We start from the raw sequence: 21,442 nt of genomic DNA on the forward strand, positions 1-21,442 counted from the left end.
CGCGTGTAATCTGATCCCTGATTTTCAATTTAAAGATCATGGCTGAAAACGGTAATATCAATATTTGTGGTAAATTTAGCATTTTTCGGAATTTGACAGTGGAAATACGATAGAATGAACTTCAAAGAAAAATCTCCAAACTCTCACTCAAAATATGGATAACTTTTGTCAAGGGGTCTATAATTTTCTTTGGCAGCTACAGACATAATAATTTTGTACCTTTTTTCAGCTAGACAAACTCCTCAACTCTAACTTAAAATGCACGAGCCAAACACGCGTACGACCCGAGTTTATTTTACAACTTAATTTCTAATTTGAAGTAATACGTATGGAATATATATATGATTTTTTGTCTAATTATAATTCATTATCCACTTTGGACAATATACTAATTTGAAGAAAACAACAATTTAAATTACCAGTAACAAGATTTGGCCCTAACAATAAAGATTACAAACATTTGCTACCCCCTGGTGCTGCTGAAGATAATATTACACGCACACAAAAACAGTGACATGCGCATTGTATTGGCCGGACAAATAGTCCTAGTACTATTCGTCCGGCTAGCCGGACAAATAGCAACTGCCTTAATTAAACTAATGATATGAATCACACAACAACAGTTCAAATGGTAATCAATAAACTTTAAGAATTACTAAGGCTGAAATTCTAAAACAATTAATTGTATAAAATTAACCTGCAAAACAGAGAGTCATCGTAATACTAAAAATGCACATGTATGGTATAAACAGCTTTAGCTAACAAAAAAGCCAACCTAGCGAACATAAAAGATATGATTAAAATATAATCAACCCCCTAAAAACTAGTCTTAGACATTCTTGATCTATCACCATCTAAATCAGTAGCCAATATTCATATTTTGTTATCACTTTTACATCCCTATTCACATATTTATAAAGAACAATTATTCTATTTAAAAAGAATACTGTTCAAAATATAAACAATCTTATTAACTTATTCGAAATTTTCCTCAATATATTCGTATAAGGCATTTTTTTTTAAATGTCGTGTCTGTGCTCAAATATAACTACAATCACATGCATATTTAATGTTGAATTAGTGTAATTAGAAACAAACATACAACAAAACAGCATAAAAACATATAAATCAGTAAATTTGGTAACTCAGATGCATTATATAATATAAAGATAGCAATAATGATACACAGTGACTTCAACTTTTATCGGCTTGAATTAAGGGTGCCAACATTTCTTCTTTTATACATAATACTGAACTGCCATTTAAAATTAGTAGTTTTGTTAACTCAAGATGGTTTGTGTAAAAAAATCAACCCTGTTCATATTTGTACTTTTTAATGAAAATTATATGGCGGTACATGTATCATAAATTAGCAAATTTGGTAACTCTTGATGGATTTTATTATGTAAATAACAGCAATATTGATGCACAATCACTAAAAAGTGTTGTCGACATTTATTTAGATTGTCAACATTTCCTCTTTTTATTCAAAATAATGAACGGTCATTACAACAAAAAATAAAAATCTCAGGACCGTCAAAAATATTGGCCAGCATCAGGGATGGGGTAATCGTAATCTGTAATGGTAATCGATTGTAATTGATTACATTTTTTGAAGTAATCGACAGTAATCTGTAATCGAGGACATTTTCGATTACAGCAAAAATTTGGATGTAATCATCGATTACTTTTCGATTACATTTCGATTACTTTAGTAAAATAGTTTGATGAAAAATAACCTATTTCAGAGGAAAATATGTATGTTATCACTTTGTAAAATTATGCATCAACAATACTTGAGAGTTAAGCAACTGCCTTATTTCTATCTATTGTCTCAAGCTGCATTATAAGTAACCAGATCCCCTACCTAAATTAACTTCATATCTAGCCTTTGAAACAAATGGATGAATGTGCTTGTCAATAATTCAAGAGCTTTAAAATTTAAATAAGAAAATAGATTTGAAATAATAAAATAGATCTTAAATAAGTAATGTGTCTGTCTTTCGTTAAGTTCTGTACTACATTTTTAAAACTAGTAAGCTTATTTGTTTTATATTTCCTGAAAACATTATTTTCATTAAGAGTTGAAATTAAAGCTTAGAATAGATAAACAGTTGATTTTTTTAAATGTTATGATATACATGAATATAAATTAAATTAAAAAAAGAGCAAAAAATCCTTTTAACAATGAACCAAAGGCAATGCATAGCAATTCTTTTTAGAAATGGATAAATGTATCCCTTTGACACTAAAATATATTTTGTGTATAATTTGATTGAAGAAGTTACAAATTTCTTCTTGCCTTTACTAATGAGATGATCAAAATCTTCTGATCAATAACAACCATACTTTGTTTCTATTTCAATTATCTTATGTCTAATTAAGAAGGAAATTTACAATATGTAGCCGCAGGTTATAAATTGTACTCCAGTGGCAGTTAAATAATCTGTAATTAGGGTGGTTATCCAAACAAAAGGTTTAAATCATGCATGTCATTATAAAAATAAATTTTGATCTTAAAAATAAGCTGAACTAATTAATTATTCTACTTTTTTTATATTTCCTTAAACATTATGATTAACTATGCTAAAATATTTTTTTTTATAAAGAGTAAAAACAAAAAAGCTAACGCAAGTCAGTAAGAAAGCTAAATTTTTGAAAAACAATAAGTTATGAATAAAGTGATTATTGCAATGCTATGTCAGACATCTTACATTTATGTTGAAAGTCAAAATTTCAAGATTTTTTAAATATTTCTAATCTTCATCAAGAGATTTGATCAGAAAGCAGCTATTAACTTATAATTTAGAAACAATGCTTTGAATGATGCATTTTGTAAAGATCTTAATTTCTTCTATACAAATGTTGAGCAATATAATTGTGTTTTACTCATGTTATTTTTTGTTGAAATGTTGATGTATGTAATTGACAGTAATCGAAAAGTAATGTAATTACTTTTGATAAAGTAATCGATTGTAATCGATTACATACTAATATTTGAGTAATCGATTATTAATCGATTGCACAAAAATCCTTCATGTATCGTGCCCATCCCTGGCCAGCATCAACCAACACTGTGCATTCCTCTTTTATACACAATAAGGTCTAGCAGATACACAATATTATACCTTTTAACTGACTAGTCTGTTCTATTTCAGATTTGTTCTTGTTTTTCAACAATGCTGACTTAATATCAGGGGTACCACTTTGTTTAGCCATCTGAGGTTTCATTGGATCTTGCCTGTCTAATTAATGAAGTGAGAAATATATTACCATCAGATTTGTTCTACGTTTAAGTGTCATACTAGACTTAAAGATTCTTCCATAAGGACTTCTCAGTGTAGTAATATACATTTGACAAGTTAGGGATGTTCTCCACTCGTTAAAAGAAAGTTGGCAACATACTAAGTTTAACTTTTTTTATAAACGACATTTTCTATTTTATTAAGCAGACCTCATTGTATAACTTCGCAGATGACAACACATTATCGTTCTATAGTCCTGTCAGTATTTCAATATGTCATTGTGTTGATGTTTGAGTCTGGTGATATGTTAATCTGTAAGTGTGTCAAATTTCTTGTCTGTGCTCAAATATATCTACAATCACATGTATATTTAATGTTGAATTAGTGTAATTAGAAACAAACATAAAACAAAACAGCATAAAAACATATAAATCAGTAAATTTGGTAACTCAGATGCATTATATAATATAAAGATAGCAATAATGATACACAGTGACTTCAACTTTTATCGGCTTGAATTAAGGGTGCCAACATTTCTTCTTTTATACATAATACTGAACTGCCATTTAAAATTAGTAGTTTTGTTAACTCAAGATGGTTTGTGTAAAAAAATCAACCCTGTTCATATTTGTACTTTTTAATGAAAATTATATGGCGGTACATGTATCATAAATTAGCAAATTTGGTAACTCTTGATGGATTTTATTATGTAAATAACAGCAATATTGATGCACAATCACTAAAAAGTGTTGTCGACATTTATTTAGATTGTCAACATTTCCTCTTTTTATTCAAAATAATGAACGGTCATTACAACAAAAAATAAAAATCTCAGGACCGTCAAAAATATTGGCCAGCATCAGGGATGGGGTAATCGTAATCTGTAATGGTAATCGATTGTAATTGATAACATTTTTTGAAGTAATCGACAGTAATCTGTAATCGAGGACATTTTCGATTACAGCAAAAATTTGGATGTAATCATCGATTACTTTTCGATTACATTTCGATTACTTTAGTAAAATAGTTTGATGAAAAATAACCTATTTCAGAGGAAAATATGTATGTTATCACTTTGTAAAATTATGCATCAACAATACTTGAGAGTTAAGCAACTGCCTTATTTCTATCTATTGTCTCAAGCTGCATTATAAGTAACCAGATCCCCTACCTAAATTAACTTCATATCTAGCCTTTGAAACAAATGGATGAATGTGCTTGTCAATAATTCAAGAGCTTTAAAATTTAAATAAGAAAATAGATTTGAAATAATAAAATAGATCTTAAATAAGTAATGTGTCTGTCTTTCGTTAAGTTCTGTACTACATTTTTAAAACTAGTAAGCTTATTTGTTTTATATTTCCTGAAAACATTATTTTCATTAAGAGTTGAAATTAAAGCTTAGAATAGATAAACAGTTGATTTTTTTAAATGTTATGATATACATGAATATAAATTAAATTAAAAAAAGAGCAAAAAATCCTTTTAACAATGAACCAAAGGCAATGCATAGCAATTCTTTTTAGAAATGGATAAATGTATCCCTTTGACACTAAAATATATTTTGTGTATAATTTGATTGAAGAAGTTACAAATTTCTTCTTGCCTTTACTAATGAGATGATCAAAATCTTCTAATCAATAACAACCATACTTTGTTTCTATTTCAATTATCTTATGTCTAATTAAGAAGGAAATTTACAATATGTAGCCGCAGGTTATAAATTGTACTCCAGTGGCAGTTAAATAATCTGTAATTAGGGTGGTTATCCAAACAAAAGGTTTAAATCATGCATGTCATTATAAAAATAAATTTTGATCTTAAAAATAAGCTGAACTAATTAATTATTCTACTTTTTTTATATTTCCTTAAACATTATGATTAACTATGCTAAAATATTTTTTTTTATAAAGAGTAAAAACAAAAAAGCTAACGCAAGTCAGTAAGAAAGCTAAATTTTTGAAAAACAATAAGTTATGAATAAAGTGATTATTGCAATGCTATGTCAGACATCTTACATTTATGTTGAAAGTCAAAATTTCAAGATTTTTTAAATATTTCTAATCTTCATCAAGAGATTTGATCAGAAAGCAGCTATTAACTTATAATTTAGAAACAATGCTTTGAATGATGCATTTTGTAAAGATCTTAATTTCTTCTATACAAATGTTGAGCAATATAATTGTGTTTTACTCATGTTATTTTTTGTTGAAATGTTGATGTATGTAATTGACAGTAATCGAAAAGTAATGTAATTACTTTTGATAAAGTAATCGATTGTAATCGATTACATACTAATATTTGAGTAATCGATTATTAATCGATTGCACAAAAATCCTTCATGTAATCGATTATTAATCGATTACATTTGTCAGTAATCGTGCCCATCCCTGGCCAGCATCAACCAACACTGTGCATTCCTCTTTTATACACAATAAGGTCTAGCAGATACACAATATTATACCTTTTAACTGACTAGTCTGTTCTATTTCAGATTTGTTCTTGTTTTTCAACAATGCTGACTTAATATCAGGGGTACCACTTTGTTTAGCCATCTGAGGTTTCATTGGATCTTGCCTGTCTAATTAATGAAGTGAGAAATATATTACCATCAGATTTGTTCTACGTTTAAGTGTCATACTAGACTTAAAGGTTCTTCCATAAGGACTTCTCAGTGTAGTAATATACATTTGACAAGTTAGGGATGTTCTCCACTCGTTAAAAGAAAGTTGGCAACATACTAAGTTTAACTTTTTTTATAAACGACATTTTCTATTTTATTAAGCAGACCTCATTGTATAACTTCGCAGATGACAACACATTATCGTTCTATAGTCCTGTCAGTATTTCAATATGTCATTGTGTTGATGTTTGAGTCTGGTGATATGTTAATCTGTAAGTGTGTCAAATTTCTTGTCTGTGCTCAAATATAACTACAATCACATGTATATTTAATGTTGAATTAGTGTAATTAGAAACAAACATACAACAAAACAGCATAAAAACATATAAATCAGTAAATTTGGTAACTCAGATGCATTATATAATATAAAGATAGCAATAATGATACACAGTGACTTCAACTTTTATCGGCTTGAATTAAGGGTGCCAACATTTCTTCTTTTATACATAATACTGAACTGCCATTTAAAATTAGTAGTTTTGTTAACTCAAGATAGTTTGTGTAAAAAAAATCAACCCTGTCCATATTTGTACTTTTTAATGAAAATTATATGGCGGTACATGTATCATAAATTAGCAAATTTTGTAACTCTTGATGGATTTTATTATGTAAATAACAGCAATATTGATGCACAATCACTTAAAAGGGTTGTCGACATTTATTAAGATTGTCAACATTTCCTCTTTTTATTCAAAATAATGAACGGTCATTGCAACAAAAAATAAAAATCTCAGGACCGTCAAAAATATTGGCCAGCATCAGGGATGGGGTAATCGTAATCTGTAATGGTAATCGATTGTAATTGATTACATTTTTTGAAGTAATCGACAGTAATCTGTAATCGAGGACATTTTCGATTACATGTAATCGTAATTTAATCCTCATTAAATGATATTAGTGGATTCAACTACTATTCTGGACAAAGAAAGATAACTCCAATTGAAAATTTCTTGCTATACAATATTGTGCAATTAGATATTTCTTGCTATTGCGCAATACTGTGCAATTGAAAATATTTGCTACTGCACAATACTGTGCAATTGAAGACTTCTTGCTATTGTGCAATACTGTGCAATTGAAAATTTCTTGCTATTGCACAATACTGTGCAATTGAAGATTCCTTGCTATTGCTGAATACTGTGCAATTGAAAATTTCTTGCTTTTGCACAATACTTAATATAATAATTTTGGATCCTGATTTGAATCAACTTGAAAACTGGGCCCATAATAAAAAATCGAACTACATGTTTAGATTCAGCATATCAAAAAAGCCGAAGAATTCAATTTTTGTTAAAATCAAACTTAGTTTAATTTTGGACCCTTTGGACTTTAATGTAGACCAATTTGAAAACGGGACCAAAAATTAAGAATCTACATACACAGTTAGATTTGGCATATCGAAGAACCCCAATTATTCAATTTTTTATGAAATCAAACAAAAGTTTAATTTTGGACCCGATTTGGACCAACTTGAAAACTGGGCCAATAATCAAAAATCTAAGTACATTTTTAGATTCAGCATATCAAAGAACCCCAAGGATTCAATTATTGTTAAAATCAAACTAAATTTAATTTTGGACCCTTTGGGCCCCTTATTCCTAAACTGTTGGGACCAAAACTCCCCAAATCAATCCCAACCTTCCTTTTATGGTCATAAACCTTGTGTTTAAATTTCATAGATTTCTATTTACATATACTAAAGTTATGGTGCGAAAACCAAGAATAATGCTTATTTGTGCCCCTTTTTGGCCCCTTATTACTAAACAGTTGGGACCTCAACTCCCAAAATCAATTCCAACCTTTCTTTTGTGGTGATAAACCTTGTGTTAAAATTTCATTGATTTCTATTTACTTATACTAAAGTTATTGTGCGAAAACCAAGAATAATGCTTATTTGGGCCCTTTTTTGGCCCCTAATTCCTAAACTGTTGGAAACAAAACTCCCAAAATCAATCCCAACCTTCTTTTTGTGGTCATAAACCTTGTGTCCAACTTTCATAGATTTCTATTTACTTAAACTAAAGTTATAGTGCGAAAACCAAGAAAATGCTTATTTGGGCCCTTTCTGGCCCCTAATTCCTAAAATATTGGGACCAAAACTCCCAAAATCAATCCCAACCTTCCTTTTGTGGTCATAAACCTTGTGTTAAAATTTCATAGATTTCTATTATTCACTTTTACTAAAGTTAGAGTGCGAAAACTAAAAGCATTCGGACGACGACGTATAAAAATGATATTGATGTCACATGTCTTAAGAAGGAACAAGTAAGAATGATATTGACGTCACATGCCTTGTGAGGGGAACACAATTATATTGACTTCACATGACTTGTGAGGGGGACAAGTAAGAATGATATTGATGTCACATGCCTTGTGAGGGGAACAAGTAAGAATGATATTGACGTCACATGCTATGTAAGAGGAACAAGTTAGAATGATATTGACGTCACATGCCTTATGAGGGGAACAAGTTAGAATGATTTTGATGTCACATGCCTTGTGAGAGGAACAAGTAAGAATGATATTGATGTCACATGCCTTGTGACAGCAACAAGTAAGAATGATATTGACGTCACATGCCTTTTGAGGGGAACAAGTAAGAATGATATTGACTTCACATGACTTGTGAGGGGAACAAGTAAGAATGATATTGACGTCACATGCCTTGTGAGAGAAACAAGTACAAATGATATTAACGTCACATGCCTTGTGAGGGGAACAAGTAAGAATGCTTTTGACGTCACATGCCAGGGATGATTCCACTATATAGTTTAGGGCCGCTGGGCGGCCCTAAAATCGGCCAGCGGCCCTAAAAAATTATTTGTGAATATGAATTCCCAATTCATGAAAATGAAATAAAAATCGGTATATCCGGAAAAGTTTAGGACTTTATTCGTTATAGGTTGAAAAATATAGGCAAAGTATAGATGTTTATTCAGTGTCCTATATTTTGACTTTAGTGGATGATTTGATTATGTCATAGATATCTATGATTATGTCAACATGTGGTAAACAATTTTAGCAACCGGATTCAATTGATTAAAATTTTATAGGATTATTTGATCTCGTAAAAGTAGATCGCCCAGCAGGTTGATCAAAAACATGTCAAAATTGGTGTGAAAGCAGACCTCGGCTAAGAGCAAATTCAAATTTTGATATAATATTGATGAATCCATTTTAATGGGCGCCGATCTCGTAAAAGCAGATCGCCCAGAAGAGCTGCATGGTTATATAATTTGATAAAAATAAATTAATTTATATTTTGCTCTATTCATCAAAAGACAAAAGTTTGAGCGTTTTTAAATAATGTTGATGATTAGACCATTCATGAAATACGATATGTCACCATTTAATATGGAACTGTTTCAAAAGTTATGAAAATGATCCTTTCTACTTCTTTAGAATACCATCAACCTTTTGAGAATTACTTTCCGGCGCATGCATAAATCGCTTAAGTTAATTTCAAATATTCTTTTATTTATTTATGAAATCTACAATTTTTCCAAATAATTTTAAGGTTCACTGGTCAATTGCTTTAAATATCTTATCTATTAAGTATATAAACTTTTGTAATTGTCTTTCTGAATACGACAATGAACCAGTTCAATTTGATATCCATTTTAATCAAGGTACATTTATAAAGATGACCTGTTGAAAAAATGCCAAATGGATGATTTTTTTTCATTGGTTTATATGGCAAGCCATTTTGCTATTTAATTTAATTTCAAGATATCTTATACACTTTATAAGATATCTTGTATACTTTATAAGATATTATATGAAATATCTTACAGAATATATAAGATATCTTATAAAGTTTATGAAATTTACAATTTTTTAAATAATTTCATAAAATATTAGAGATATCTAATAATTTATACATCATATCTTATAGATTATATAAGATATCTTATAAACTATATGAGATATCTTATTAACTATATAAGATATTTTATACATTATATGTATTGTTTATAAGATATCTTATATGAAAGATATTCATAAGATATCTTAATAACTTGAGGAGATATCTTTAAAAGTATATGAGATATCTTATAAAATATATAGTTTATATGATATCTTATATAAATTTCTTTGTAAGATATTCCATAAACTATATAAGATATCTTTAAGATATCTTAGAAACTCTTAAAGATATCTTATAAACTATATAAGATATCTAATCTGAAATATATTCATAAGAGATCTTTAAAACTTTAGGAGATCTCTTATAAAGTATATAAGATATCTTGTAAAATATATAGTTTATAAGATTTCTTATATAATTTTCTTGATTAGATATCCCATAAACTATATAAGATATCTTAAAGATATTTGAACAGCTATCTTATAAACTATATAAGATATCTTATAAACTATCTTATAAACTTGATAAGATATCTTAAAAATATCTTATAAACTATATTATAAGATATCTAATCTGAAATATATTCACAAGATATCTTAATAACTTTAGGAGATATCTTATCAAGTATATAAGATATGTTATAAAATATATAGTTTATAAGATATCTTATATAATTTTCTTTATAAGATATCCCATAAACTATATAAGATATCATAGAAACTATATGAGATGTCTTATCAGCTATATAAGATATCTTGTAAATTATAAAAGATATTTATAAGATATCTCGTATACTTTTTGAGATCTCTAATAAACTTATGAAATATTTTATATAATATATAAGATATCTCATATAATATAAGACATCTTATGTAAATGAAACTATAGAAGATATCTTACATATTAAATGAGATATCTTATATATTACATGAGATATCTTGACATTCGATTAAATAGTAAAACGGCTTGCTATAGTTTTATGTTTGCTGGTATATATGTTTATGTATATGTAATATGCCTAGGTTACTTCGAAGTAATGCGTCAAAGAAAACAAAATATAATAGCCTTTCAAGACGTCATAATTATTTGGACTAGTGCATCATGTGCAATGATATTCATTTCCCTGGTCTCAATCCAATAACTTTCAAGTAATCTGGTGATCATACCTATGAGATCAGAATCATATATATCATAATCAGTAGCCCATCCATAATTATTCAAAATGTTACAACTTCTTAAATCAGTGTAGAGGTTAAACTTAATATACATTTTCCGTTTTTACTTTAAAATCATATGAATTCGTCTTAGATTTTATGCATAAAAAATTCCCAAATTGGGATAAAATATTCCTAATTTGATGTTCAAGGGACCCATTTGAAAACACCTGGAATCATCCCTGCATGCCTTGTGAGGCGAACAAGTAAGAATGATATTGACATCACATGCCTTGTGACAGCAACAAATAAGAATGATATTGATGTCACATGCCTTGTGAGGGGAACAAGTAAGAATGATATTGATGCACATGTCGTGTGAGGAGAACAAGTAAGAATGATATTGACGTCACATGACTTGTGAGGGGAATAAGTAAGAGTGATATTGACTTCACATGCCTTGTGAGAGGAACAAGTAAGAATGATATTGACGTCACATGACTTGTGAGGGGAACAAGTAAGAATGAAATTGACTTCACATGCCTTGTGACAGCAACAAGTAAGAATGATATTGACTTCAAATGAGGAGAAGTTAGCAAAGTTAGCAAATATGATGAACAAATTGTGAAAAATTGTCATTAAAGGACAATAACCCCTGAAGGGGTCAATTGACAATTTTGGTCAGATTAACTTATTTGTAGTTCTTACTTTGCTGATCATTTTTGCTGTTTACAGTTTATCTTTATCTATAATAATATTCAAGATAATGACCAAAAACTGCAAAATTTCCTTAAAATTACCAATTAAGTGGCAGCAACTCAACAATGGGATGTTTGGTTCATCTGACAATTTCAGGGCTGATAGATCTTGACCTAATGACCATTTTTCCCATGTCAGATTTGCTCTAAATGCTTTCGTTTTTGAGATATAAGCCAAAAACTGCATATAACCCCTATGTTCTATTTTAAGTAACGGCGGCCAAGTTTTTTGACGGATCAAAAATCGAAGCACAAACTTTGTGCAGGATAATCTAAGTAACAATCATGCTAAGTTTCATCCAAATCCATTCAGTAGTTTCAGAGGAGAAGATCTTTGAAAAATTGTTAACGACGACAGACGACGACGACGACGGACGCCAAGTGATGAGAAAACCTCACATTTCCTTTTAGGAAAGGTGAGCTAAAAATGATATTGCTGTCGCATGTCTTAAGAAGGAACAAGTAAGAATGATATTGACGCCACATGCCTTGGGAGGGGAACACGTAAGAATGATATTGATGTCACATGCCTTGTGTGAGAAACAAGTAGGAATGATATTGATGTCACATGCCTTGTTTGATGAACAAGTAAGAATCATATTGACGTCACATGCCTTGTGAGGGGAACAATTAAGAATGATATTGACGTCACATGCCTTGTGAGAGAAACAAGTAAGAATGATATTGACGTCACATGCCTTGTGACAGCAACAAGTAAGAATGATATTGATGTCATATGCCTTGTGAGGGGAACAAGTAAGAATGATATTGACGTCACATGCCTTGTAAGAGAAACAAGTAAGAATGATATTGATGTCATTTTTATGCCTTGTGAGGGGAGCAAGTAAGAATGATACTGATTTCACATGCCTTGTGAGGGGAACAAGTAAGAATGACATTGACGTCACATGCCTTGTGAGGGGAACAGAATTATATTGACTTCACATGACTTGTGAGGGGAAGAAGTAAGAATGATATTGACGTCACATGCCTTGTGAGAGAAACAACTAAGAATTATATTGACGTCACATGCCTTGTGAGAGGAACAAGTAAGAATGATACTATGTCACATGACTTGTGAGGGGAACAAGTAAGAATGATATTGATGTCACATGACTTGTGAGTGGAAAAAGTAAGAAAGATATTGACGTCACATGCCTTGTGAGGGGATTAAAATACAATGATACTGATATCACATGCCTTTTGAGGGGAACAAGTAAGACTGATATTGACTTCACATGCCTTGTGACAGCAACAAGTAAGATTGATGTTGATGTCAGTTGACTTGTGAGGGGAACAAGTAAGAATGATATTGACGTCACATCCCTTGGGAGGGGAACTAGCAACAAGAGGCTCTCAAGAGCCTGAATCGCTCACCTTAATTCTTTTGGTTAAATCTCTCATCAATGATTATTTTGGCTTTTCAATTTATTTAAATGTTTTTTGGATCGTCCTATTTTCTTCAAAAGCCAAAAAAAAAAATCATTTTCTCCTATGTTCTATTTTAGCCATAGTAGTTATGTTTCTTGACATACAAGGAAATAAAATATAAAATTTATACTAAATACTCTGAAACTCATTTAGCCTAAGTTTGGCTGAAATTGATACAGCAGTTTCAAAGGAGAAGATTTTTTTAAAGTAAGTCAACATGATGAACAAATTGCGAAAAAAAGTCCTTAAAGGGCAATAACTCCTTAAGGGGTCAATTGACAATTTTGGTCAAATTGACTTAATTGAAGATCTTACTTTGCTGAACATCATTGCTGTTTACAGTTTATTTCTATCTATAATTATATTCAAGATAATAAACAAAAACAGCAAAATTTCCTTAAAATTATCAATTCAGGGGCAGCAACCCAACAACAGGTTGTCTGATTCATCTGAAAATTTCAGGGCAGATACATTGTAGATCTTGACCTGATAAACATTACAACCCCAGGTCAGATTTTCTCTAAATGCTTTGGTTTTTGAGTTATAAGCCAAAAACTGCATTTGACCCCTATGTTCTATTTTTAGTAATGGCGACCATGTTTGTTGATAGATCATAACTTCGGATACAATTTACAAACTAGATACCCTAAGGAACATTCAGTTAAAGTTTGGAAGTATTTGGCCCAGTAGTTTCAGAGGAGAAGAATTTTGTAAAAGATTTTTAAGATTTACGAAAAATGGTTAAAAATTGACTATAAAGGGCAATAACTCCTAAAGGGGTCAACTGACCATTTCCGTCATTTGACTTATTTGTAAATCTTACTTTGCTGAACATTATTGCTGTTTACAGTTTATCTCTATCTATAATAATATTCAAGATAATAACCAAAAACAGCAAAATTTCCTTTAAATTATCAATTCAGGGGCAGCAACCCAACAACAGGTTGTCTGATTCATCTGAAAATTTCAGGGCAGATAGATCTTGACCTGATAAACAATATAGCCCCAGGTCAGATTTGCTCTAAATGCTTTGGTTTTTGAGTTATAAGCCAAAAACTGCATTTAACCACTATGTTCTATTTTTAGCAATGGCGACCATGTTTGTTGATAGATCATAACTTCGGATACAATTTACAAACTAGATACCCGAAGGATCATTCAGTTGAAGTTTGAAAGTATTTTGCCCAGTAGTTTCAGAGGAGAAGATTTTTGTAAAAGATTACTAAGATTTACGAAAAATGGTTAAAAATTGACTATAAAGGGCAATAACTCCTAAAGGGGTCAACTGACTATTTCCGTCATGTTGACTTATTTGTAAATCTTACTTTGCTGAACATTATTCCTGTTTACAGTTTATCTCTATCTATAATAATATTCAAGATAATAACCAAAAACAGCAAAATTTCCTTAAAATTACCAATTCAGGGGCAGCAACCCAACAACGGGTTGTCTGATTCATCTGAAAATTTCAGGGCAGATAGATCTTGACCTGATAAACAATATTACCCCATGTCAGATTTGCTCTAAATGCTTTGGTTTTTGAGTTATAAGCCAAAAACTGCATTTGACCCCTATGTTCTATTTTTAGCAATGGCGACCATGTTTGTTGATAGATCTAAACTTCGGATACAATTTATAAATTAGATTCCCTAAGAAACATTCAGTTAAAGTTTGAAAGTATTTGGCCCAGTAGTTTCAGAGGAGAAGATTCTTGAAATAGTTTACGACGACAGACGACGGACGACGGACGACAGACGACAGACGACAGACGACGGACGACGACGGACGCCAAGTGATGGCATAAGCTCACTTGTCCCTTCGGGACAGGTGAGCTAAAAATGATATTGACTTCAAATGCCTTGTGAGGGGAACAAGTAAGAATGATATTGACTTCACATGACTTGTGAGGGGAACAAGTAAGAATGATATTGACCTGACATGCCTTGTGAGAGAAACAAGTACAAATGATATTAACGTTACATGCCTTGTGAGGGGAACAAGTAAGAATGATTTTGACGTCACATGCCTTGTGAGGCGAACAAGTAAGAATGATATTGACATGACATGCCTTGTGACAGCAACAAGTAAGAATGATATTGACGTCACATGCCTTGTGAGGGGAACAAGTAAGAATGATATTGATGCACATGTCTTGTGAGGGGAACAAGTAAGAATGATATTGACGTCACATGACTTGTGAGGGGAACAAGTAAGAGTGATATTGACTTCACATGCCTTGTGAGAGGAACAAGTAAGAATGATATTGACGTCACATGACTTGTGAGGGGAACAAGAAAGAATGAAATTGACTTCACATGTCTTGTGAAAGCAACAAGTAAGAATGATATTGACGTCACATTCCTTTTGAGGAAAACAAGTTAGAATGACATTGACGTCACATGCCTTGTGAGGGGAACAAGTAAGAATGATATTGACGTCACATGCCTTGTGAGGGGAACAAGTAAGAATGATATTGACTTCACATGCCTTGTGAGGGGAACAAGTAAGAATGATATTGATGTCACATGCCTTGTGAAGGGAACAAGTAAGAATTTTATTGACTTCACATGCCTTGTGACTGCATTAAGTAAGAATGATACTGATGTCACATGCCTTGTGAGGGGAACAAGTAAGAATGATATTGACTTCACATGCCTTGTGACAGCAACAAGTAAGAATGATATTGACGTCACATGCCTTGTGAGGGGAACAAGTAAGAATGATATTGACTTCACATGCCTTGTGACAGCAACAAGTAAGAATGATATTGAGGTCACATGACTTGTGAGGGGAACAAGTAAGAATGAAATTGATTTCACATGCCTTGTGACAGCAATAAGTAAGAATGATATTGACTTCAAATGCTTTGTGAGGGAAACAAGTAAGAATGATATTGATGGCACATGCCTTGTGAGAGGAACTAGTAAGAATGATATTGACTTCACATGCCTTGTGACAGCAACAAGTAAGAATGCTATTGACTTCACATGCATTGTGAGGGGAACAAGTAAGAATGATATTGATGTCACAAGTTATGTGAGAGGAACTAGTAAGAATGATATTGACGTCACATGCCTTGTGAGAGGAACAAGTAAGAATGATACTGATGTCACATGACTTGTGAGGGGAACAAGTAAGAATGATATTGATGTCACATGACTTGTGAGTGGAACAAGTAAGAATGATATTGACGTTACATGCCTTGTGAGGGGATTAAGTTACAATGATACTGATATCACATGCCTTTTGAGGGGAACAAGTAAGAATGATATTGACTTCACATGCCTTGTGACAGCAACAAGTAAGATTGATGTTGAGGTCACATGACTTGTGAGGGGAACAAGTAAGAATGATGTTGACGTCGCATGCCTTGGGAGGGGAACTAGCAAGAATGATATTGATGTCACATGCCGTGTGAGGGGAACAAGTAAAAATGGTATTGACGTCACATGCCTTGTGACAGCAATAAGTAAGAATTATATTGACTTCACATGCCTTGTGAGGGGAACAAGTAAGAATGATATTGACTTCACATGACTTGTGAGGGGAACAAGTAAGAATGATATTGACGTCACATGCCTTGTGAGAGAAACAAGTACAAATGATATTAACGTCACATGCCTTGTGAGTGGAACAAGTAAGAATGATTTTGACGTCACATGCCTTGTGAGGCGAACAAGTAAGAATGATATTGACATCACCTGCCTTGTGACAGCAACACATAAGAATGATATTGACGTTACATGCCTTGTGAGGGGAACAAGTAAGAATGATATTGATGCACATGTCTTGTGAGGGGAACAAGTAAGAATGATATTGACGTCACATGACTTGTGAGGGGAACAAGTAAGAATGATATTGATGCACATGTCTTGTGAGGGGAACAAGTAAGAATGATATTGACGTCACATGACTTGTGAGGGGAACAAGTAAGAGAGTTATTGACTTCACATGCCTTGTGAGAGGAACAAGTAAGAATGATATTGACGTCACATGACTTGTGAGGGGAACAAGAAAGAATGAAATTGACTTCACATGTCTTGTGAAAGCAACAAGTAAGAATGATATTGACTTCACATGCCTTGTGACAGCAACAGGTAAGAATGATATTGAGGTCAAATGACTTGTGAGGGGAACAAGTAAGAATGAAATTGATTTCACATGCCTTGTGAGGGGAACAAGTAAGAGTGATATTGACTTCACATGCCTTGTGAGAGGAACAAGTAAGAATGATATTGACGTCACATGACTTGTGAGGGGAACAAGAAAGAATGAAATTGACTTCACATGTCTCGTGAAAGCAACAAGTAAGAATGATATTGACGTCACATTCCTTTTGAGGAAAACAAGTTAGAATGACATTGACGTCACATGCCTTGTGAGGGGAACAAGTAAGAATGATATTGACGTCACATGCCTTGTGAGGGGAACAAGTAAGAATGATATTGACTTCAAATGCCTTGTGAGGGGAACAAGTAAGAATGATATTGATGTCACATGCCTTGTGAAGGGAACAAGTAAGAATTTTATTGACTTCACATGCCTTGTGACTGCATTAAGTAAGAATGATACTGATGTCACATGCCTTGTGAGGGGAACAAGTAAGAATGATATTGACTTCACATGCCTTGTGACAGCAACAAGTAAGAATGATATTGACGTCACATGCCTTGTGAGGGGAACAAGTAAGAATGATATTGACTTCACATGCCTTGTGACAGCAACAAGTAAGAATGATATTGAGGTCACATGACTTGTGAGGGGAACAAGTAAGAATGAAATTGATTTTTCACATGCCTTGTGACAGCAATAAGTAAGAATGATATTGACTTCAAATGCCTTGTGAGGGAAACAAGTAAGAATGATATTGATGGCACATGCCTTGTGAGAGGAACTAGTAAGAATGATATTGACTTCACATGCCTTGTGACAGCAACAAGTAAGAATGCTATTGAAATCACATGCATTGTGAGGGGAACAAGTAAGAATGATATTGATGTCACAAGTTATGTGAGAGGAACTAGTAAGAATGATATTGACGTCAAGTGCCTTGTGAGAGGAACAAGTAAGAATGATACTGATGTCACATGACTTGTGAGGGGAACAAGTAAGAATGATATTGATGTCACATGACTTGTGAGTGGAACAAGTAAGAATGATATTGACGTTACATGCCTTGTGAGGGGATTAAGTTACAATGATACTGATATCACATGCCTTTTGAGGGGAACAAGTAAGAATGATATTGACTTCACATGCCTTGTGACAGCAACAAGTAAGATTGATGTTGAGGTCACATGACTTGTGAGGGGAACAAGTAAGAATGATATTGACGTCGCATGCCTTGGGAGGGGAACTAGCAAGAATGATATTGATGTCACATGCCGTGTGAGGGGAACAAGTAAAAATGGTATTGACGTCACATGCCTTGTGACAGCAATAAGTAAGAATTATATTGACTTCACATGCCTTGTGAGGGGAACAAGTAAGAATGATATTGACTTCACATGACTTGTGAGGGGAACAAGTAAGAATGATATTGATGTCACATGCCTTGTGAGAGAAACAAGTACAAATGATATTAACGTCACATGCCTTGTGAGGGGAACAAGTAAGAATGATTTTGACGTCACATGCCTTGTGAGGCGAACAAGTAAGAATGATATTGACATCACCTGCCTTGTGACAGCAACACATAAGAATGATATTGACGTTACATGCCTTGTGAGGGGAACAAGTAAGAATGATATTGATGCACATGTCTTGTGAGGGGAACAAGTAAGAATGATATTGACGTCACATGACTTGTGAGGGGAACAAGTAAGAGTGATATTGACTTCACATGCCTTGTGAGAGGAACAAGTAAGAATGATATTGACGTCACATGACTTGTGAGGGGAACAAGAAAGAATGAAATTGACTTCACATGTCTTGTGAAAGCAACAAGTAAGAATGATATTGACGTCACATTCCTTTTGAGGAAAACAAGTTAGAATGACATTGACGTCACATGCCTTGTGAGGGGAACAAGTAAGAATGATATTGACGTCACATGCCTTGTGAGGGGAACAAGTAAGAATGATATTGACTTCAAATGCCTTGTGAGGGGAACAAGTAAGAATGATATTGACTTCACATGCCTTGTGACTGCATTAAGTAAGAATGATACTGATGTCACATGCCTTGTGAGGGGAACAAGTAAGAATGATATTGACTTCACATGCCTTGTGACAGCAACAAGTAAGAATGATATTGACGTCACATGCCTTGTGAGGGGAACAAGTAAGAATGATATTGACTTCACATGCCTTGTGACAGCAACAAGTAAGAATGATATTGAGGTCACATGACTTGTGAGGGGAACAAGTAAGAATGAAATTGATTTCACATGCCTTGTGACAGCAATAAGTAAGAATGATATTGACTTCAAATGCCTTGTGAGGGAAACAAGTAAGAATGAAATTGATGGCACATGCCTTGTGAGAGGAACTAGTAAGAATGATATTGACTTCACATGCCTTGTGACAGCAACAAGTAAGAATGCTATTGACTTCACATGCATTGTGAGGGGAACAAGTAAGAATGATATTGATGTCACAAGTTATGTGAGAGGAACTAGTAAGAATGATATTGACGTCACATGCCTTGTGAGAGGAACAAGTAAGAATGATACTGATGTCACATGACTTGAGAGGGGAACAAGTAAGAATGATATTGATGTCACATGACTTGTGAGTGGAACAAGTAAGAATGATATTGACGTTACATGCCTTGTGAGGGGATTAAGTTACAATGATACTGATATCACATGCCTTTTGAGGGGAACAAGTAAGAATGATATTGACTTCACATGCCTTGTGACAGCAACAAGTAAGATTGATGTTGAGGTCACATGACTTGTGAGGGGAACAAGTAAGAATGATATTGACGTCGCATGCCTTGGGAGTGGAACTAGCAAGAATGATATTGATGTCACATGCCGTGTGAGGGGAACAAGTAAAAATGGTATTGACGTCACATGCCTTGTGACAGCAATAAGTAAGAATTATATTGACTTCACATGCCTTGTGAGGGGAACAAGTAAGAATGATATTGACTTCACATGACTTGTGAGGGGAACAAATAAGAATGATATTGACGTCACATGCCTTGTGAGAGAAACAAGTACAAATGATATTAACGTCACATGCCTTGTGAGGGGAACAAGTAAGAATGATTTTGACGTCACATGCCTTGTGAGGCGAACAAGTAAGAATGATATTGACATCACCTGCCTTGTGACAGCAACACATAAGAATGATATTGACGTTACATGCCTTGTGAGGGGAACAAGTAAGAATGATATTGATGCACATGTCTTGTGAGGGGAACAAGTAAGAATGATATTGACGTCACATGACTTGTGAGGGGAACAAGTAAGAGTGATATTGACTTCACATGCCTTGTGAGAGGAACGAGTAAGAATGATATTGACGTCACATGACTTGTGAGGGGAACAAGAAAGAATGAAATTGACTTCACATGTCTTGTGAAAGCAACAAGTAAGAATGATATTGACGTCACATTCCTTTTGAGGAAAACAAGTTAGAATGACATTGACGTCACATGCCTTGTGAGGGGAACAAGTAAGAATGATATTGACGTCACATGCCTTGTGAGGGGAACAAGTAAGAATGATATTGACTTCAAATGCCTTGTGAGGGGAACAAGTAAGATTGATATTGATGTCACATGCCTTGTGAAGGGAACAAGTAAGAATTTTATTGACTTCACATGCCTTGTGACTGCATTAAGTAAGAATGATACTGATGTCACATGCCTTTTGAGGGGAACAAGTAAGAATGATATTGACTTCACATGCCTTGTGACAGCAACAAGTAAGAATGATATTGACGTCACATGCCTTGTGAGGGGAACAAGTAAGAATGATATTGACTTCACATGCCTTGTGACAGCAACAAGTAAAAATGATATTGAGGTCACATGACTTGTGAGGGGAACAAGTAAGAATGAAATTGATTTCACATGCCTTGTGACAGCAATAAGTAAGAATGATATTGACTTCAAATGCCTTGTGAGGGAAACAAGTAAGAATGATATTGATGGCACATGCCTTGTGAGAGGAACTAGTAAGAATGATATTGACTTCACATGCCTTGTGACAGCAACAAGTAAGAATGCTATTGACTTCACATGCATTGTGAGGGGAACAAGTAAGACTGATATTGATGTCACAAGTTATGTGAGAGGAACTAGTAAGAATGATATTGACGTCACATGCCTTGTGAGAGGAACAAGTAAGA

The 21,442-nt window shown here is 33.1% G+C and overlaps 1 protein-coding gene across 1 annotated transcript in view; it reads right to left on the bottom strand.

Annotated features, from left to right (window-relative positions):
- The window catches only part of LOC143052013 (uncharacterized), a 49,751-nt gene that overhangs the window by 17,818 nt on the left and 10,491 nt on the right, over positions 1 to 21,442 (bottom strand). The window contains exons 3-4 of the mRNA XM_076224987.1: positions 5,710 to 5,826; positions 3,129 to 3,245 (exon numbers count right to left, since the gene is read on the bottom strand). Of these exons, the coding sequence (XP_076081102.1) occupies positions 3,129 to 3,245; positions 5,710 to 5,826 (234 nt within the window). The remainder of the gene's footprint in view (positions 1 to 3,128; positions 3,246 to 5,709; positions 5,827 to 21,442) is intronic.

This window comes from Mytilus galloprovincialis, chromosome 11, assembly GCF_965363235.1.
Source record: "Mytilus galloprovincialis chromosome 11, xbMytGall1.hap1.1, whole genome shotgun sequence".
Lineage (NCBI taxonomy): Eukaryota > Metazoa > Mollusca > Bivalvia > Mytilida > Mytilidae > Mytilus > Mytilus galloprovincialis.